This window comes from Callospermophilus lateralis, chromosome 1 (genome assembly GCF_048772815.1).
Source record: "Callospermophilus lateralis isolate mCalLat2 chromosome 1, mCalLat2.hap1, whole genome shotgun sequence".
Lineage (NCBI taxonomy): Eukaryota > Metazoa > Chordata > Mammalia > Rodentia > Sciuridae > Callospermophilus > Callospermophilus lateralis.
In genome coordinates, this window is record NC_135305.1 from 93,166,831 (window position 1) to 93,189,668 (window position 22,838).

The window sequence follows — 22,838 nt, forward strand, 5'->3', positions numbered from 1 at the left end:
GACTCATACTCTCAGAACTAAGGTCTGGAAAAGTTGTTTTTTTCTTTCTTTTTTTAATTGCCAGAGATTTATTAAATACTTATGAATGCAGTTATGATTTTCTATAACCTAACTGTACCTGTCCCTACTTGCAAAAAGGAGAAAGAGGTAAAAAATGCCTTCATCTTGTTTCACCTTCAGAATCATAACATTTATTTGGTTCTTATTTTGTTTTTTTGTTTTCTTTTTCTTTTTTTTTTTCAAATTTAAAATTGTCTCAAACACACTGACTCATGGGATTTCTAAAGAACATTTCAATGCTGGGAGTACAGCATTGTCACAGCTAAAGCTACATGAAGCCACAGTGACTCGTGCCCTGTCCTTTAGCACCTAATGGCAGAATTGGCCCTTATGTGCAGGATGGCAGATTACCAGTGCTCTGTACTGCTTGCTGCAAGATCACTGCTCCTTAATCCCTCACACCAGCAAAACTTAAATAAAAACTAAGCAGATCCATCTTCAAACTCCAGCATTTTACCAACATGTCACATAGCAGTTCAAGAAAAGATCAGGTTTAAGAAGAAGAAGGGATGCAGGAAATATATATATATATATATATATATATATATATATATATATATATATATTATAGGCTTCTCCTGGATCAAAAGCTGCTCACAGAAAACACCCTAAAATGCTTTCTGATACATTTTCTTACAACAATTACACATGATTTATGTGGATTTTCTCTACATTAACCCAAATTAGTTTTTCTCCACATCACCCCAAATTAGTGTGATGGTAGGAAGGATGATCTTTATAAATCTGATCTGAATGCATACTAGGTGTGCACTGATACTCCTTTGATTTTAAACTTTGCTATTTTGTTCATCAAGAATTGTATTAGTTTCGACTTTTAAAATTATTTTGAGCCAGGCATGGTGGCACACATCTGTAATCCCAGTGGCTCAGAAGACTGAGGCAGGAGAATCATGAGTTCAAAGCCAGTCTCAGCAACTTGGCAAGGCCCTAAGCAACATAGAAAATAAAAATAAAAATAAAAAACAAAAGGGCTGTGAATGTGGCTCAGTGGTTTTTCACCCCAGGGCTCAATCCCTGGTTCCAAAAAAAAAAAAACCCCAAAAAACAAAAGAACAAAACTCTATATAGATATAAATAGATATAGATATACATGATATATATATATAATATATAAACTTTATTTTAATTACTAAGATCTTTGACCCTAACTTAAATTTTGCACCTGAAATTAAAATGTCTCATGATACCCTCCTTCCTGATATGTGTGGATACACATAGCTGTTTGTAGAATACCTAGGAGCACAGCTCTGAGGTTCACATTCAAACAAATGTAATTTTGTTATTATATTTCACTGGATTCTATTCCTTCAATATGTTTAAATTATTAGGCAGAATCTCTTGACAATATGTCTTTGGTACAAAATTTGGGGTTTGTAAATAGTTGTCTGAGATTGCCAAATTCAGTACTATTAATGCTCAGTTGTTGAATAGTTTTTATATATACATCATAATTTTGTTAAACTTTGATTTAGGCAATTATGATCTAAGTTCATCGTGACAAAACATGGAGATGATCAATACAACTGCTTTGCCAAATGTCTCAAACTTGGACCTCGACCACTGTGATGCATATTGCAGGACAATTCTGATAACACTCTACAGCGTGGTTTTACTGGGAGGCACTATTGGAACAGTTATAATGTCATGCATGATGTTCAAGAGGAATAGTCAGTCAGTGATTGCCACCATCATCTTCAATATCATGGTGCTGCATTCTATCCTCCTGTTCAGCCTTCCGTTCCGCCTCAGCTATTACCTGTCAGTCATCTGGGAGCTGGGAACCTTTGCCTGCCGAGTGGTTAGCAGCATCATATACTGGCATATGTACTTCTCCTTTGTTTTCTATATAGTTATTGTTATATTCCGATTACTCATCTATTTTAAAAAACTCCAGACACAACAATTACAAAAGTACCATGCAGTAGTCTTAAGCATAATTATTTGGATGGTGGGTAGCCTTATTTTTTTGCCAATATTTTTTTTACAATATGGCACAGATCCAAGTTACTCAGAAAAACAGAGATGCTTTGAGTTCTACAGAGATCTCAGCTGCAGGCAAATCATTATCATGAACTACTCTATGATTGTCATTATGATGACAACGGTTGTCATCCTCTTTTTGATACAGATGGCTGTCATCCTTCAGCTGGTGAAGGCTCTCTGGCCTGACATGTGGGCCCATCAAGAATATAGAGCCCAAATTAAGAGTTTTTTCTTTCTCCTAGTAATACTCATCTGTTTCATACCCCACCATGCATTCCGGGTATACTTTATTCAAAATTATTCAGGGAGAGAAGATTCTAAGTTAGTTCTTTACAATGAAATTTGTATTGCTTTAACGACTGTCTGTTGCCTGGACATGCTGTGTTTTATAGGTGGAGTTATCCACTAAACCTTCCTATGTCACTTGCTTTGTAATCAGTCTCCCCATAGGTATGACAAAATTGTTTTAGTTGACTGGTATTGCTGTGATTTCAAGATTTTTCAAGCTCCTTGCTCTTACACATCAAATTTAGATTGCTCTTTATCAACATTGGTTTTCTACAAAAAAATAATAATTGATTATTCTCTTTTCTTGAAAGAACAATTATCAGGCACACATTTACTATAGTGCATGTTCAATCTTTTAGCACAATACAAATTGACCACACTATCCTTTTTTTTTCCCAATGTAATGCTGACTTCAGCTAAGGTCAGGTGGTGGTACTCTCCAGATATTTGCACTTGCTACAATGCTCTTTCCCTCCATTTCTATTCTTTAAGATCCAGAGAACTTGAAAGTAGGAACTCAATAGTTAAAATGGACTTTATTCTTTTTTTTGAGGTATAATTTTATTTTATTTTTTAAAATTTTTTTTTGGCAGTTAAATTGGGCTTTAGAAAAACCTTAATTTATTCAACTTGTGATAGCTGCCTCTTGAAAATTACTGATTGCCAGTAAAGCTACAGGATTTGGTATTCCGAGGAAAGCCTTAGCTCAAAGACAGTAGTCAAGAGATTTAGAGGAATGACTGGAATTGATGTGGGTCAATGCAGATGCAGACATAGTAGAAACTTTCTAAGTTGAGGCTACTCCCCAGATCTACCTTCCAAAACATGAATCCATTAAGCAGAAAATGAAATATGAAAAGGCAAGAAGAAACTGGACTTAGTCAAAGCATGCCCACAGACTAGTTCAAACCTTTGAGACCATGGGACTTCTTGTACGATTTCTCAAGGCACCCTGTACAACAAAGTAGCGTTACATAATTAAAATTAACACTGGCATCAGAGAAGCTCAATAAAAAACAACCAAGACAATCAACTTGAATTCTACCTGTATGATATAGAAATTGACATGCACCACTAGTGATGTTATCTTTGAGACTATATTTAATGAACCATATAGCTAAATAAAGCCCTAAGATACAGGACAAAACTGTGTTTAGTAACCATGAACCTTTGGGTGAGATATTTATAATCTCTGTCCTGTTTTTAGTGTTGTAGGGTTCTGATGAAGCTGAACAATGTAACAACTCGTGATAAATAATGGAAGAATGCCTGGCATGCGGGTCTCAGAATGATATTACTCCTCTTTCTTAATTCCATGACATCTTTTAGCAAGAAAATTTTAATATAGTTCCCCAAATTACACAAAATGTTGATCCATATAGCAATATATTTTGAAATCCTAAGATGTTATTGATCAATGTTGACCTTATACTATATTATTAAATCAATAATTAAATGAATGCTTATTACTATTCTAGCCTATAAGAACTTGCCATTATTATTAATGTAATCATTATACTTCAAATATTATAGTAGAGCTATTTCATAATTCTGTTGTCATAGAACAAGATAAACAGCAGTGTACTTGAATTGCATTTAATCAATGTTTCTAAGGGACATAGTGTGCCTTAAGTAATAATCTCAAGATGAACTGCAATTGACTTATTCAGTGCTCAACTTCCTCATATACTGGAGTCCATGAGTTTATTTTTAATGTCATATGCAGTCCCTTAAAGGGCCTCCAATGATTCATGTCTCCTAATATTCCTATCCTTATATAGTCTTCTCCTCCTTCATTGACTTATGAATGGAATAAAGCAAAGAAATGGATGTTATATCCAATGTTAGGTTGTAAAAAAGCTGCGGCTTCCATCTTGGGCACTCTGTCTCTCTCTCTCTCTCTCTCTCTCTCTCTTGGATTGCTTCATTCAGGAGGGACGCCATGCCGCGAATCAGGCCTATGGAGATGCCCAGGCAGCAAAGAATTGGGATCTCTTAACAGTCATGAGAATGAACTTGGAAACAGATCTTCTGAGTGGGCATGGAGTGAGCACAGAAGTAAATCCTCTCCTGTTGAGCCTCAAGATGACAGCAGCACTGGTTAGCACATTGCTTACTGCCTCAAGAGAGATCCTGAACCCCACCACTTGGCTAAGCTGCTTCTAGATGGATGACTTGGAACTATGAGATAATGAATGCTTGTTTTAAGACTTTATGTTTTGGGATAATATACTATTTTATGCAGAAATAGAAAAGTAAAATGATAAACCAATTATTTAGGTTGTAGAAGACTGCTACATAAAACCCTGTGCCTGACATTTACAGCCCACTTGCTAGTCTCCATCTGCTTCTGTTGTTGGTAATAATGAACACATGCTTGCCTGTTCTCTGATGCAGTCAGAAGTGTGTCTGTGATTGTATTAGAATCTTTATTTTTATCCTGGATGAGAAGGAGTGGGTATGCATGAGAATACATGGGTATACCTTGGGGTATTTGGGGTAAATATTGCAAGAAGAACCATTAGGGGTGAGATAGAATTGTTAATTATGTTGAAATATTGGCTATTGGATTTCCATGTGTGGTTCCTGACTATGAGCAGCACCTATACCTTGTGTATTACTCTGTGTTGTTATAATAGAGTACCACAGACTAAGTAATTTATAAAGAAAATAAATTTGTTTATCAAAATTATGGATGTTGGGAAATACAACATCAAGATATCAGCATTTGGTAAAGTCTTCTTGCTCCATCATTTCATGGAAGAAGCAAAAAGACAAGAGAGAATGCGAGAGAAAGAGAAAGCCATATTTGCTTTTCTAATAAGCCCACTCTCAAGATAACTAACCCACTTTTATGATAATAGCATTAATATACTCATGAGGATAGAATCCTCATAATCTAATCATTTATTATTAGGCCCCAACTTTCAACTATTGCATTGGAAATATATCTCTATTCATTTGAGGGAACACATTCATACCATAGCATCTTATTGAAATGCAAATTCTCAAGTCCCACCTGAGACACACTGATTCAGAAATTTGAGGTGTGAGGCCTAAACACGTGGTTTAACATGCTCTTTCAGTGATTTTGTAGCAGGCTAAAAATATACGTGATGCTGAGGATCGAACCCAGTGCCTCACACATGCCAGGCACCAGCTTTAAGAGATTGTCAACTTTCATATTCTGTTTTGTGAACACTGGCTTTTGGAGCCTGAATTACCATAGAAGAAGTCTGTTGGAGAGATTACCTGGAGATGAGACTACATGGAGAAGAGGGGAAGAGCCAGATAAGACCAGTCTTCCAGCTAAAGCACCAGCTATATGAATGAAGCTGTCTTGGACTCTCCATACCAACCTTGCTGCCATGTGAATATCACCAAGTGACCTCAGTCCACATCACATGGTGCAGAAAAATTGCCCACTCCATCATATCTAAATTCCTGATCCTAAGATTATAAGATATAATGAAATGGTTTATTCTAGGGATAATTATATAGCAATTAATAATTACCACATATAAAATTTAAAATTTTCTAGTTGCCATATTTAAAAATTAGAAACTGTTAAATTAAATTTAAGATTATAATTTATTTAATCCATTTTATTAAAAATATTACCATTTAAAGACATAGTCAATACAAAACTTATTGGTGGGATACTTTGTATTATTTTATTCATGAGAAGATTTTCAATCCAGTGTGTATTTAATGCTTGTAGCACATTCTAATTCTCAGAAGTTGTATTTCAATAGCCATACATAGCTCATGGGCACTATATTGGACAATATAGATACAGATCATCCAGAGATTATTTAGAGGTGGGTCTCAGGATCCTTTCCTCATAGGATGCTGGTCCTGTAATCTTTCTGATATTCATTTTCTCTCCTGTGCAATGGGAGTAGAACCTACTTAGAGAGTTGACATGAAAATTATATTGGGTTATATAAAGGTACAAATTGACAATGTCCCAGTGTGTATCAAAGACTCTAGAAGCCAATTTTTATTATTCTTACTGTGCTTGTTGGAGATATTGGGAAGAAGACGGGGGATAGAATACTGTATGATCAGGTGCCCTTCAGCATTCCTGGGATGGTTTAGCTTGTGTTTTCCAGCAAAACTTTGTTCCTATTTCCTGCCTACTTGTTTCTGCATCCTACTAACATCCCTGATCTCAGCTGTCTGTGAGTTCTGTACTACAAATAAGTACTGACCTTAAGGGCGGTCCGTCCTTGGGGAAAATTTTCAGACTGCATCCCCCTGAAGAATTCTACCTTTAATTTTGTTTGACCCAATCTGTGTTATTTCCATATCAGGTAATCTCTCTTACCTACGTGCATATTTAATTCCCAGAAATCAACACATGCTACTCAGTTAAATACAAACAAATACTTTAAAAATATTGAAGATGGATATCTTGGATATTAATAGGACTTTGATTGAAGAAAAATGTGTGCATTTTTTAAAAATTTTTTTTAGTGGTTGATAGACTTTGTATTTATTTATGCGTGATGCTGAGGATCGAACCCAGTGCCTCACACATGCCAGGCAAGTGCGCTACCACTGAGCCCCAGCCTCATCCCCCATACATGTTTTTATTAACAAATTTATAATTGATCCAGGCCCATAGAACCGAGGGACAGAAATGCTTCCTCCTGTGAGTCCACCCACCAGATGGACAGCTGTAGCCACCATGTAGATCTGCCCTGTCCTGCCTTCTTTGCTTAAACTCATAATTGGTAATTTATCATCCTACAAAATGGCACAAGAACTCTGATGTCCATACCTACATGTCTTTTATCCTCCCAGTGTTTGTGGTTCTTGTGACACTAGAACACTGCTGGGTTCCAAGAAGAGACTGAATAAATGGTCTCCTTTCCAAATTCAAGCAGTACTTCCTTGGATGAGCCCCAAAGCCGTTCTGCTTGGGCCAAGAGTCTCACAGAGTTCTGTTAGCTGTTGGCCTCTATTCCATGTGTAAAATGTCATCAAGCCTCTTGACAAATGGTTTTGAATGTTTCTGATTACGCTTCTTCCAACCATTTGTGTTGCTCCATTTGCCCCACCACATCTGTTCTCCATACTTCCCTGCTCTGCCCTGCTCTGAGCAGTCAGTAGGCTGGCTCCTATGCCAGTCAGGTTTTTTTTTTTTTTCTGCTGTGATCAAAAGACCTGACAAGAAAAATTTAGAGGAGTAAAAGTTTATTTGGGAGCTCACAGTTTTCAGAGGTCTTAGTCAATAGGTAACCAACTCCATTCTTTTGAGCAAGAATTGAGACAGAACATCACGAGAGAAGAGTGTGGCAAAGGAAAGCAGCTAAGGACACCACTTCAGGAAACAGAGAGGGGAGAGAGAGCTTCTCACAAATTGGACAAAATATAAACCCCAAAAGCACATTCCCAAAGACCCCAAAATCCACCTCCTCCAGCCACAACCTACCTGCCTACAGTCACCTCCCACCCAATCTTTATCAGGGAATCAATGCATTGATTAGATTAAACCTAGCATAACCCAGTCATTTCACTTATAAATCTTCTCCCATTGTCTTATCTAAACCCAAACATCTCTGTTATGGACTTTCTTGCCACTTGGCTTCTTGTTAGTTTTGGCTCCTGGGAGTTATTCTCAGGAGATAACATTTAGAGAAAGAAGTGAAGTTGAGAGGTTATTCTCTTCTCCTTCCCTGCCTTGCCCAGTTCAGGTGTGTCTTGCATCCCTTCCAAACAGCAACCCCTGATGGTGGCCCAGCTCTCACTGGGTCCTGTTAATACCAACAGTTCGTTGTCTCCATCTCTTCAGACCTTGATGTGCTAGTCTCTGGACACATCACGTCCCTGATGACTTCCCTATCCCTGCCCACACCTCTGAGAAGAGCATCTTCATGAAGTTTATCCATCCAGTTACATTTTATGCTTCAGTTTATCGTCGATGGGATTCTATTGAAACAGACTGAAATTAAGAGTCCTTCTGAAATCATGGACAACTTCTTCATGTTAAGAATAAAGGTTGAACAGCTGCCTACCCTGGGCTGGAGCACACCAAGGAAGCAAATCGCCCCTTCCTCTGGCCTGTCTACCACAGGCTGACTAAATCTGCATAAGTATATTTCGTGCTTTTTGTCCTGGTTTGCTACTACTCCTAAGTTTTTCCAGCTCTCAGAGCCTCCAAAGATGGAAATTTTGAAACAAAAAGTTTCTTTTGTCTTCTTTCAAAGATGGCTTTGAATAAAACCTATTTTCCTACCAATTTGGCTCTGAACACTTGTGGAGCACTGAGCAGCAGAGCCTCTCCATACCCTCCATCTCACTGAGTAGTAATAGTAACAGTTGGTAAAAACCATTTCCTGTAAAGAAACTAACTGGTCCTTCATAGGAGCTCAAATCCATTCAATTCCATTCCTTGAGACAACGTGGGGGAAGAGAACCAGTTTCATCCTCTCCATTTGTTTGCCCTACCCAACTCAACCATCCTCTTCCCCTTTCCACAAAGCCATCTTTAATGCCAATATATTCAAAGAAAAAATGAGCTAGGGAGAGGAGGTGAAGATGTCTGTAGTAATATCAATTTAGTGCTGGATGAAGTTAAACAGGTTTTATACAGACCTTAAAGTGGACTCACCAGCATATTCCCATTCTCCTGAGTGAAAGACCATAGGCTTCCATTTTACCCAAAACAACATCATGTCAGAGCACCGAAGAATCTGGCAGGAGGTTTGTGATTCCAGTGCCTCTTTGTTCCCATATCAGTTTCTTTCTAACAAATAGCAGTGCTGTGGCAATTTTCTCTTGGCCAATACTTTATTGCAAAAAATGTGGCATCTTCTTAAACTCTTTCTTGACTCTACTTAAACCCTTTCTCAAACCCCTGAGTACTCTGTTTTGAATACTAGCATTTCCACAGAGCTTAGTTTATGTAATGGGTACCATTGTCCTCTTTACATTATTTTTACATAAAATCCCATTAAATTATAATTTTATAAAAAAATTACTTTCAACTCATTTTGGATTTGGGGAGGGCAGAGAAAATACCACGATTATTACGAATGAATATGCGTCTGGTAACTGGCTTTAGAGTTTCTACTTCCATATGATGCTCCACTGAGCCTATTAGTCAGAACTGTCACACAGATTACTTGAAAGAGAGAAAAATTGTAGTAGGAGAAAAGATGTAGGACCTGAAGCACAATGTGCCATATGGTCAATATCATGCATCTGTTGCATGGAGAATGAGAGTTTGAAAAATAATAATTTATTGGGATGCAAAAAGAGTAGTACAAAAATTATTTCTATTTTTATAAAAATAAACTAGTTAGATTATTATCAATATTACATAAATGGGTGATCAGAAATGTATGGGTATAAACTATGAATAAGCAAATATATAATGGGGATGTACACTAATCTTTAAATGATAAGGATAGACGATGACATAATCTGAAACCCATGGTCCTGAGACACCATTCCAACAATGATGATATTCTTTCTCAAGGTTTTTTTTCATAGAGATAAAACTGCTCTTGGTTTAGGAAAGCATCTTGATAAAATTTTATGACTTAGAAAGCAGATTTAATTCCTCTGCTGGTCTACATGGGGGAGTTGAAAATTGTAGGAGTTTGGGTATTGTTTCAGACGGGATTCAGGGACTCAGAGAAAAGAAGAGCTGGGGGAGTTTAGCAGGCAAAGAGGAGGCTGCAAAAAGATAGACTTGGGGGAAATGACATCTATGAGACAGAAAGGATCAATGACTCATGGGAGGTCAAATATTTATTGGATGTCATATATTTTACTTTTTTATGTACTGACAGTTTTTGACAGCAGTTTCAGGTACATAAGAAATGAGTGGGAAGTATCTTCACAGCATCCCCTGCTATCAATTTCCCCACCAGTGATACATTTATTACCATCAAGGGACCTATACTGGCAAATCATTAGTCCCCAAAGTCCATAGTTTGCATTAGAATTCACTCTTGTTGTTGTACATTCTATGCATTTTAACAAATGTATAGGGACATGTATTCACTATTATGGCCTCAGACAGAACAGTTTTGCTCTAAAAATCCTCTGTGCTACACCTGCCATCCTTCTCTCCATGACCCTTTGGCAATTCTTAGATATCATCTAGACATCAACAATGGGTCAGGAGTTTAAGAAAATACTCAGTACAAAGCAAATCAGTTAATGAACAGCTCTGCCTCAGTGATACTCAAGACCTGACAAGATAGCTATTTCAGGCCTCTTGATTGATCTCAACCCTATAAACTGTTCCTCTTACAAGAGGAGGAGGATAAATTCAGTTATGTTTGCTCAAAGAGCATAATTGCTAAAAAATATTAAGCAAGACCCTATATAGACAACAGAGACCAGAGATTCCCAGACCTAGGCAGACAGCATAATTGAGACTGAAGCCCACCTACCATAAATTCTGTAAAACCAGTTTTAATTAGGACCTGTCATCCAGGTGGAAACAAACAAGAATTGCCTTTTAGGTTGATAGCTAATGTAATCTGTCAATGCAGAGATGAGAGATGGTACTTGGGTTGGACATTCTAGTAATTTCCCTCCTACACCAATAAACACAAAGTGAATTGTCACCCTCCTTTCTGAGAACACTCACTCTCTTCCTGAAGGTGCTTCCTCCTCTTCTTCCCCTTCTAATAACTTTGCTGTACTTTTCCTAAGTTTCATATCTTGCCTGAAATTGTCTCATGTGAAAGCACAAAGCTGAGAATATAATTACCATTTTATCTCCATTATCACAACCACTGATCTTTTTACAGTCTCCATAGTTTTGCCTTTTCTAGAATATCTGCAATCGTGCAATATGAAGCCTTGTCAAACTGGCTTCTTTCACTTGGTAATATACATTTGAATTTCCTCCATATCTTTTCATGACCTGTATTATTTCTTTTTAGTATTGAATAATTTCTGCTGTCTAGAACCAGAGTTTATGTATTCACCCATGGAAGAATTTGCTTCCAAGTTCTGGCAATTTTGAATAAGGCAACTATACAGGTTTTTTTTTTTTTTGGGACATAAGTTTTCAACTAATATGGGTAAATAACAATAGGGGGATTGCTGGATCACAGGGTAAAACTCTGTATTATTTTATAAGAAATTGTCAAACTGTCTTCCAAAGAGTCTGTATTGCATTCCGATAGGCTCTGAATGGGACTTCCTGTGGTCAGTATTCTGAATTTTGGCCACTATAATAGGCTCAGTAGTGATATTTCTTGTTATTTGAATTTTTATTTCCCTGATAAAGGGATGTGGAACTTCTTTTCATATGCTTATTTACCATCTGAGTATCTTATTTGGTGAGGTGTCTGTTAACATCTTTAGCCCAGTTCCTAAATTGGGTCATATATATTCTTATTGTTGAGTTCTAAATATTCTATGTATGCTGAGAGCCATAGCCAAGTAGGAATGGCAATTTTCTTGTCAGCCTACCCAATGTTGTTTAGAGGGAGGACTCTCCATTGTGGAAATGGGCTTGCCTTGGACCCAGGTCATTTGCAGTGACATTGCATGAATGTTTGAGAAAGGTGACCCTGCTCAAGGACCAGGATGGATCCGGGTTTAGGGTGGATCCTGCTGGGAATAGGGTGGTTCCAGGTTTAGGGTGGATCCTGCTGGGAATAGGGCTTATCCTGCTGCCTCAGGCGCCGGCTCCTTGAGTTCCCGTTGAGTTCTCGTGGGATTCAGAGAGTATTTGGTATGCAGAGCCCGGTGGAGTGTGTGGATTTTCCCCAGAAAATTTAGAGTGCCGGTGAGAGTTTGGGAATAAAGAATAAAGAATTGCTGTTTGAATCTACAAGGCTGTGAGTGGCTCGTGATTTTGTGCCCAGCCAGACTTCGGCATATGTATGTTTTGGATAATTTATTAGCTATCTCTTTTATAAATACTTTCCCTCACCTTTTGTCTTTTTATTCCCTTCATAGTATATTTCCCAGTGCAGAAATTTCTAATTTTAATAAAACCCAGTTTGCTGATTATTTTATGGATCATGCTCTGTTGCCATTGTCTTTAAACAGTCACCACAAAACCCAAGGTCACCCAGATTTTTTTCTGTGCAAATTTTAGGAGGTTTATATTTTCATGCTTTACATTTAGTCCTGTAATAAATTTGGAGGTAAAATTTTGTGGATAATATTTGACTCTAGGTTTATTTATTTACTTACTTATTTTGCACGTGGATGTCCAGTGGTTCCATAAAAATTGATTGAAATATTTGCAGCCTCAGAGATTGTTTCCTCAGCTACATCCAGTCTTGTAATAAGCCCATCAAAAGCAATTTTAATTTCTGTTACAATATTTTTTTATCTCTAGCATTTTGTTGTTATTTGTTTCATTTTTGGTTCTTCCTTAGGATTTCTCTGTGTCTGCTTACACTGTCCATCTGTTCCTGCACATTGTTTAGTTTCTTCATTAGAAAGTAGCATATTATTCATAGCTGTTTAAAATCCTGGTCTGATCATCCAACAACCTTGCCATGTCCGAGTCTAACTGTAATGCTTGCTTTGTATCTTCAAACTGCCATTGAGCATGTCTTGCAATTTTGTCTCAATAGCTGAACATGAAATTGTGGGTAAAAGAAATGACTACAGATGGGCCTTTAGTAATGAATTCATAAGGGGTGGTGGAGGGGAAGCATTCTCTAGTCCTACAATTAGGTCTCAGCCTTTTAGTGAGCCTGTGCCCTGAACTTCATACCTGCTTCTCAGTTTGTGCCCCCCCCCGGCCCCCGGTATGTGTGGCAAGATGAGGATAACTTACTGAAGCTTATTATAGCCTGAGTGGATTAGAATTATTTCCCTTCCCTGAAGTTACTATGGTTCTGTCAGACCTAGCTCCATAGAGCTTTCAGGTAGTAGCTAGCAATGAGCACTGAAATGCAGGAAAGGTCACAAGGGTTCTTAGAAAGTACTTTAGGGTCCTTCTTCAAACTACTTCCAAAGTAGATGAAAAAGCAAAGGGTAGTAGTTAATTAGTAGAAAATAACCAGACACAAAAGGAGCTAATTGGAAAATATGTCAAGAGGAAAGGATCAATAGGACTAATTCTTGACAGCATCTATTGATGTTGAAGTAAAGCTAGGGATAATGGCTGTGTCTCCAAGTCTGGGATGGAAGAGTCCTTTAGTGGTGAAGGAGCACTAAGATAACGTCTGACCAGCAATGGACCCCAGTGCCCACATTAACATGGGACTGACTTGTAGATGAATGTCCCCTAAATAGGATGGCTACTCTGACAGCTCCAGAGAGGACCACTAAGGTCAAAATCTCCACCACCCAACATGAAGGAGGAGTTGAACACCTGATTGGCAAAGAGTACAAAAGGTGTTCCCCAGTTCTCCTGGTAAACATCAAACATCAAGTAAAACTGGAGATAGCATTGCCTCCTTTGTTATTCTCTGCTTGGAGACAACCTACTCTCTCCCTTGAGCATGCTTTTGCTTAAGCCTCACTTTTACTTTATTTTCACATTACTTTCACTTCTAATAAAGTCCTCTTGCATGACCTTGGGTGCGTGACTTTACATCTTCTTTCATCAGAACACAAGAACAGAGGTTTGGAGTTTCAACTCCCTGATTTCCTGTGACAAACCCTCTTGACCAGCAAAAGGACATGGGCAAAGACAAGGCTCTGGTTAAACAGTCTCTCCTGAGAGCAAAATTTATCAATAAGAGAATGCTCTAATGTATTTCAAAATGGTTTCTTTTTCCCTTCCCTTGGGGGAAGCCCAAGGGGATTTTTCTCAGAGATATATATATATATATATATTTAAGAACTGACCAAACTTCTGTGGGTAAACCTCACAGAAGCCGAAAGGCTTTCCAAAATGCTTGGATTTGTCGACACTGAGCCTCCATGAGTTTGTCAAAGGCAGGTCAGAATTTTCTCCTGGCTTCCTATGATTTCCTATGGAGATTTTTATGAGTTTCTGCTTAAGTAAGTTGTGATCTTTCTGTATCTGCCTATCTGCACCTCTAATTTGGTGGGCAGTAGTTTGACCTGTGACCTTATTTCTTTTACAGATCTAAGAACAATTGCTATGTTTTGTTTTGTTTTGTTCAGCTTCTTTCATATTAAGACAGTATGGCAACTTCCAAGCTCCTTACCTGTAACTTGAATCTTGAAGTCCTCAGACATTTTATTTGATGTCTTTTGTTATGTGCTGTGTTGTGTTTTACCCTTTATTAATATCAAAACTTTGGCCTAGCATTTTTTTAGTGTTTTGTATGGTTAAAATAAGATAATGATGAATTATAGGGTGTATTGCCATAAAAGAAGATTATTTTGTTTTTCTTCATCTTGCTCAAAGAATGGCAGAACTGGGCTAAATCTCACAGGGAATAACTCTATAGAAAACACACTAAATGCATTAGGCAGATAGTGAGTGAGTGAATTCCAATTTCTTCTAGAGTCCAAAGATCAAAGCCTAGTTGTACAATGTGGATGGAAGCAGGCTTTTGTTGATGTGGAGACTAACTGAAGTGTGGCAGACCTTTCTAGAAAAGGTTGCTGAGAGAGATGGTTTGACCAACAGGAGGAGACCCACAAAGAGAGAGAAGGTCCCTCCACCCTTCCCAGTGGTGCCTGTGTTGACAGACAGGGCTTCAGAGAACAGTTCAAAGGCTGGCAGAGAGTATCCCTGGGCTACTCAATGTGTCTGTCAGTTCTAGGCTTATGTGTTTTGACATTCAGTATGTGAGGCAAATAACTCACGCATGTGTTTGGATAATATGTGATTAATATTTTTGTAAGAAGAAGGATTACACTCCATGTTCTTCTTACAACAAAACATGCACAGAGCAAATTACGTAAGTGTCTGGAGTCATCTCAACATTACAAAACACTTGGATTATTGGTTTTTTGGGGTGAATGAATGCAACAGAGGAAAGTAGAATGGAGAGCTAACTGGTGCCATAGGACAGAATAACAGGTATTCTGCTGACTGGAGCTCAGAGAAAAAGGTTCTAGGAAATTCTAAATTTTGGAAAACTTTTGGAAATATTTGAGATGGGACAGAATCACTGAATAAATGATTTGAGTATAAAAGCATGACCTCAGAATGCTAGAACATTTGAATATCACCAGGGTAAATATTAAACATAAGTTGGCAACAATGATGATATTAGTGATGATAATACCCCAAAAGAAAAACAAACAACAACAACAACAAAGATTGGTTTGGAATCTTGCAAGAATGTATTCTGTAGCTTTTCTTTTTCATCAAAGCTGGAAATATTTTGCAGGGATCCAGTCTCCTGTACCTGGATCTTATTGCTTCTTCTTGAAGATTTTCCTTCATTAGTTTCTTATTTTTATCAAAGGTTTTCTCACTGCCAATTTCCTTTTCTTTTTATTCTTTTTACCCTCCCTATTCAAGCTCCAGATTACCAAATGCTGACACATTAGCAGCTATTCTTAAAAATCCACATTCAGGGCATCAACCACTGAAAGAAAGTATTGGGGTAGATGGGATGGTCACACATAGCAAGGTGCTCATGTCCAGAGAAGAGCAGGCAATGTATTTGGTGAAATCTTATCAGTTCAGTTGAGGTCAGGTTCAAACCATGAATTGTTTTAGACCCTGAATGTTTATTACTTCTCAGCTCTTCAGCATACACTGAAGCTCATTTAACTTCTTCTGTCAGGACCTTCTTTCCCATTCCCATGGACTATCTGTGGCTCCATTCCATCTTTGCATGGAATACTTTCAGTATTTCTCTTAGAATTTTTTTTTCATTCCAAAACCTTTAGCTAGCACATAATGAATTTTTTAAAAAATTGACCATTAAGAAAGTACAAGAAAGCATGTCAGACATTGCTATGGCAAACATATTTTATACATATAGGAAACCTCTATTGTTGCCCTTGTCAAACTGGCTTATAATTATTCATCTGTGTATAATTCTTTCTTATACATCCCAATCCCAAGGCCATAAGATACTTGAGAGTAAGGAATGGGTCTTACTTGATCTATATGTTTAACCTTGGATTAGAAATCAAGACATACTTTAAGCCAGCAAGGAATGAAACCAGACACTCACTGGGGGTTTTTGATTCTGAAATCTGGAATTCTGTTCTCAGATATCACTTGTCTGTTTATGAGCCTTTTGCCTGGAAAGGAAGATGCAGATAGCAGAGAACACCAATGCCCTCATAATTTGGCCAGGTGGTGGCTTGGGAGAGTATCTTTCACTATAAATGATGATAAAAATGAATATTTCAGAGTGAATGTTATCAAGATCAAGGATGATCTTTTGATTTACTGATTCCTGGTAATTTTCTTTTCCTTCTGACCATTTATTTTGTCACTTGAAAGCAAGTACAATTTTTAAATAAATTCTATACACTCATGGTCATTCTTAGATCATCCAATTGTAAGAAAGATCATCCAATTATAAGGAAGATGAACTATTTTCCTATTTTATTAATACTACTATATCTGGATTCTTGAATACTTCAGACCTAGGAAGGGGGAGCCAACTGGTTCAAGCATATCCAGCTACTCTACAGTCAAGGTCCCATCAAGAGAAGGATGGAGCACACACATGAGGTTAATTCAATGATAAGATACTAGTTGCAAAGGGGTGGGAACAACCTAGGGAAGGCACATACAGTAGTAAAACACTCCATGGCTATGAACTGCAGCACTTCCACTATCTAGAGACCTAAGATGACAACAGGAATAAAGGTTCCAGAGGCTGGAAAAGGTAGTAATATGAAGAGGGCAGCTTTGAAAGACCTATGACATGAGATTGAAAAGCACAGCCATCCTAGGCTATGCTGCAGAAAATACAGCAGTGGGATAAACACCACAATCATACACTTATTCGCTCCTCTAATCTTTCAGTGTTGGGCTGAATTAATTAGAAGCCAGAAGGCCAGGGTATCTGTTGATGTAGTTCTGTTTGATTTCTAGACAGAGTTGAACAGGTCAGCTTTTCTGGGCAGAGAAGCCCAGAGAAAATTATTGGCAAACCTCCATGTTTAGAAAGTTCTTTACTGAAGTAGTTACTTCTAAGACAAGAACAAAAAGAGAGTCAAAACTTCATGATTATTCATAGTATAGAAATAGACAGCAATGAAATATAAGCTGACCCATCTCAAAGATTAAACATCCCAAATTTTTGTTTTTCAGGGACCAAGACCATATTGAAAATTTCATAAAGGAAGAATTGAAATTCCTGAAAATATATCCAAGATATGGAGATCAGCATAAAATAAAGAAAAATATAATTACAAGAAAGTTATCAAAAAGAATTAGTAAGAAAAATGATAGTGTGGAACACAGGAGATCCAACATGCACACTGATATTCTCTAAACATTTGTTATTTAAGGGATAGCATGAGAATTAGAGTTAAAAAACTTGCATTGCCTTAGGGATTTTTGTTAAATAAGTAGATTTTTAGCTGCTCTTGACACCAAAAATAAGTAATAATGTAAGATGATAGACAAATTTTCTGCACTATAGTAACTATTTTACTATCAACTTGTATACTGGACCATGTTGTAAACTGCAAATATACACAATAAAATTTATCTTAATAAATGATGAGAAAAATAAAAAGATTTCTATATTGATTCTTCTTTTAATCTAGTACTTTAAAGGTGTTGCTCCACTATTTTGTCACTTATGTTATTATATTTTTCTTTCTTTCTGTTGTTTTTTGCTGTTGTTTGTTGTGTGTTTTGGAGTGCTGGGGATTGAAACTTGTACCGCATATGTGCTAGATGACCACTGTACCAACACTTACATTATTTTGGATAAGAAATATATTGACATTCTTCTCTTTGTCCTCTGTGTATGATATTTCTTGTTTTCTTCTGCTACTTTGAAGATTTTACCTTTGTCTATGGTGTGGAGAAATTTGATCCAGAAGTAACTTGGGGTTGTTCTATTCATATCTTCTGTATTTGTGGTTCATGGCGCTGTGTGGATCTGTGGATTTATACCTTTCATTACATTTAGAAAACTTTTTCTGGATTTTAACCCTTCTTTGAAGACTCTAATTACAAATTCATTGAAGTTCTTCTTCAGGTCACTGATATGATTCTCTTTTTCTTTCAATCATGGTAATATATGTATAACATTAAATGTGCCATTTTAATGATTGGGGGGAGGGTACTAGGAATTAAACCCAGGGGCACTTTTCCACTGAGCTACATTACTAGCCATTTTTATTTTTATTTTTTATTTTGAGGCAGTGTCTCATTAAGTTGGAGGGCATCACTAAGTTGCTGAGACTGGCCTTGAACTCCTGCCTCAGTCTCCTGAGTTGCTGAGATCACAGGCGTGCACCACTGTGCCTGTCCATTTTAATGACTTTTAAATATGTATTTAAGTGGCATTTATTATATTCACAATGTGGTCCAACTATCACCACTACCTATTTAAAGAACTTTTTCAACAGCCCAGTTCAAAACTGCAAACATTACACAGTAACTTCGAATTTCCCTCTCCTCCATAGCCACTGATATATATGCTTTAATCTACTTTCTGTCTCCATGAAATCTATTCTTGATAATTCCTGTAAGTGTAATTGCATAATACTTGTCCTTTTGTATCTGTTCTCGAGGTTTATCCAGATTGTGGTATGTATCAGAACTTCATTCCTTTTTGTGGCTGAATATTGCATTGTATGAACATACCACAAGTTTATTCAATCAAAACTTGATAGACACTCAGATTATTTCCATCTTTTAATTGGTGAATAATGCTATAGTGAGCATCTGTCTACAAGTATCTGAGTCACTATTTTCTTTTTTAAAAATTTATTTTTAATTGACAAATAAAATTTGCATAAATCTATCATTTGCAAAATGTTTATTTTAACATAGAGTCCCTGTTTTCAATTTTTTTTCACGACTATATCTAGGAACCACACCATGATTTAGAAGTAAAACCTTTAACACGTGGGCCCTGGAGGACATTAAAGATCCAAGCTATAGCAATGTCTTTACTGGTTAATTCTAGTATCTATGTCACTTTTTTATTGGTTGATATTTATTGTCTGCACAAGTCATACTTTCCTATTCTCTCACATAACTGTCAATTTTTAATTGAATACTATTCATTGTAAATTTTACCTGATTGGATATTGGGTATTTCGTATTTTGTATAAATATTATGATGCTTTCTCATGGAATGCAGTTTGATGATTTCAAGTGTTTTCTTTAAGACTTCCTAGGCATGACACATCAGTGTCCATCATGGGGATATTTATTCTTCAATATTCAGTCAAGATTGTCTTGAACACACTACTCAATACCTCATAGATTAATTTCTTCAATCTGTCTAGTGGGAATATGTACTATTTCCAAAGCTTTTAGAATGCTCTGCATTCCTATTAATCCTCTCATATTCTTCTTTTCCCAGAATAATCAGTACTCAGCTGAACACCTGAGTTGCAGGGAGGAGGATGGGGGCTCAGTAAATGCTGGCAGTTCTCTGTTCTTCTCTCTCCATTCTACCTTTTGTTAGTCTGCTCTGCAAATTTTAGCTGTCTAGACATTCATCTTGACCTTCTCAAGAAATTGTTCTTTCTGGTTCTGTCCAGGTTCCCTTTCCTGAGGCTGCAAACTGGAAACTTTCACAAGGTAGCTTTTATCCCATCTAGGTACTATCTTTCCTTATCACTGTCCTTTTTTTACTTGATGTCTATTCAATGTCTTGAAAACCACTGTCACCTGTATTTTGTCTTTTTTTTTTAATGGTTTCAGGTGGGAAAGTGGATTCAGTCCTGTTACTACATCTGGACCAGGACCACAGGAATTTAAAAGTATAACAACATGCCATAAGTATTCATGACCTTTCTTATTCCGTGGACTGAGCAATTTATTTCAGATGACATAATGATGTTAAGATGACCTAAATACAGATGCAGTAATCATATTTTGTTTTGCTCTCTTAGAAATCAATCAATGAATCATCAGTATAAGTGGATATCTGCATCCATCATCTGAAAAAATTTTAACTGTGTAATTCTTCTCCCTTCCCCATGTCTACACCCATCTCCCCTGCATTCTTTCTTCCCCATCTCTATTCTATTTTTACTTAACAGTGATACAAATTTTTGTGAAATGATACTTTTGCAAGTTTTAGATAGAATATATATCTATTCCACACAGAAATACTAATGAAAATGTTTTAACATTATATCTCTGCATGACGATAAAGAACAATAAATAAGCTGGAAGTTCTCAAACCTTTTATATAATGTAAATCATTGAATCTTCTCATAAGTTCTCTAAGTTTTATTATAACCTTCAGCAAACACCTTAGAGAAAAATAGGAAACTTTCCCAAGGTCACAACAGTATAAATATTTCATTGAAAATGAGTTGGGGGGCGGATTAACTAAAAAACATCCTTGAAGTAATAATCTTTATTCACAGATTACTCATCATGTAGGATAAATGTGAATCCAAACCTCATTAGAGAAGAAGATATTTTTCTTTATTATTTGTTTCCCAGGTAATCATCCTATCTGTGGGTTATAATAATCCTGGTTTAACTGTCAATCATAGTGGTGATTTTTTTCTTTTTTGTCTTGCTATATTTAAAATCCTGAACTCATGAGCATCCCTCCAGATTGGATCCTCCTTTTACATGTCTTATTCATGATGTTAATGAAAAATGGTTATTCAATGACAACTTTAAAGATGGTAAGGAAGACTGCTCAAGGGGAATTATTGCTATGGGTGCAGGGAGAGAGACTGGGCTCAACTACAACAAGGACAAGTGGGAATTCATAGTCCAGGCACACAGTTGGCTCGCAGGCATTGGAGGGAAAATTGTTATGAGGAAATGTCAAGGGTAAGGGGAATTTCTGCTAGACTGATGCAACAGAGCTTTTGCTGAGGGCCGTCCGGGATGACAAGACATCAAGCATGGTCAGATATTAAGAATGGTAGATTTTGTAGGTGACTCCTGTGCTGCAGTCCCAGCTTGCCTTTCTGACTCACATGACCTCACGTGGGTCTTTCACTTCATCGTGCTCACAGGTCCGTTTACACATCACGGTCTTCTATCTCTCTATGAGGTTGCACATACTGTTTTCTCCCGAGTGTTTCTTTGAGCATATTCTAGAACTTTCAAGTGCTTTCTCCTGGTGCTTCCTTTGTCTTCAACTTCCTTAGTCTATGCACCAGGCTGAGTTCTATATTATCACCTTCTACTCTAACCTGCAGTCCTTATGAAGAATGAACAAAGTCATTAATTACTCCTATTTATCTGTTGCAAAAGCTATGGGCCCAAATTCCAGGATTCTCCTTTCCTATCTCCAAATGGAGATATGAACCTCCTTAACCAAGTCCCCTGTTAACCCCAGCTCCCAGCTCTGCCTCCTTCAAGGTGCTTTTCATTTTTTCACTTGGAAAACTATGACATAGTGAGAGAGAGAGAGAGAGAGAGAGAGAGAGAGAGAGAGAGAGAGATATCATGGAGAAAAAAAAGCAAAATGATATTTATTTCTGTGTTTTCAAGTTCTAGAATAATGCCTTGCTGCCTGATAAATATTTAATGGTAAGTAAATGAATAAAAAAGTAAACTGACCGATTTTTAAAGATTTTTTCTCCTATAGCAAGAAGAAAAAAAAAGGAGAAATCTGAACTCTTACTTGAATCAAGTCCAGATGATCTCTTTCTACTAATGACATTGTGTTCCTAGTGAAATGATATAAATATAAAACTAGTGTACATACATAATGCAAAATATATAAAGATATATACATATAGAAGCATTATAGAATAGAAAGGAGCTTGAAAAGGGAGGGTTCTAAATAGAGAAGAATAGATTTATTTCTAAGGAAGTTTGAAATGATTGCATTTTCATCATTTTTATCTGGCACTGTTTATAATCAGTCTCCTCTTATCTGAGGCCATCCCCTCTACCTGGGCCCTCCCACCTCCTATTTCTTCAACTTTGTTCTCCTGATGGTTAAATCACTGGTTAAATGCAGTATAGTCAAACTCCTTTAACCTTGTTAAAATAAAGATAGACAAGCCCTCCATCACCTCCATCCCTGCAGCAACCTTCCCTTCTCTTCCTACCGTTCTCCTCCCCTAAGCTTCTAGGAAGATCTCTTGATTCTCTACATCTCCACTTCCTGTTTCTACATTCTCTCCTCAAGGGACTTTCCAGGACCACTCCACGGAAAACACTGTGATGACAGCAACACTGACATCTTTGCTGCTAAGTCCACATGATCCACATTTTATCTGGTCACACCTTGTTTCACTGGGCCACTCTGTAGCACTTGACAACTATTAATATTTGCTGCCTTAACATCACCTCATTCTTTGATTTCTATGAAATCATCTTTCTTGGTTCTTTTGATGATTTTTTTCGGGGTGTTATTCCTTCTCATTTTCCTTCATGAGCTTCACTTCTTCTATCCACTCCTGAATGTCAATGTTCCTTGTATACCCTCCTGGACACTCACTGTTTCAAACTACACACTTTCTTTGGCCATTCC

At 37.1% G+C, this 22,838-nt stretch overlaps 1 protein-coding gene across 1 annotated transcript; it reads left to right on the plus strand.

The window, feature by feature from the left end:
- Positions 1 to 1,585: 1,585 nt before the first annotated feature.
- On the plus strand, positions 1,586 to 2,533 carry LOC143397649 (putative G-protein coupled receptor 141). The gene has a single exon (XM_076853952.2). It carries the CDS (start codon positions 1,586 to 1,588, stop codon positions 2,471 to 2,473), a length of 888 nt encoding a protein of 295 aa, XP_076710067.2. The 3' UTR covers positions 2,474 to 2,533.
- Positions 2,534 to 22,838: the final 20,305 nt, after the last annotated feature.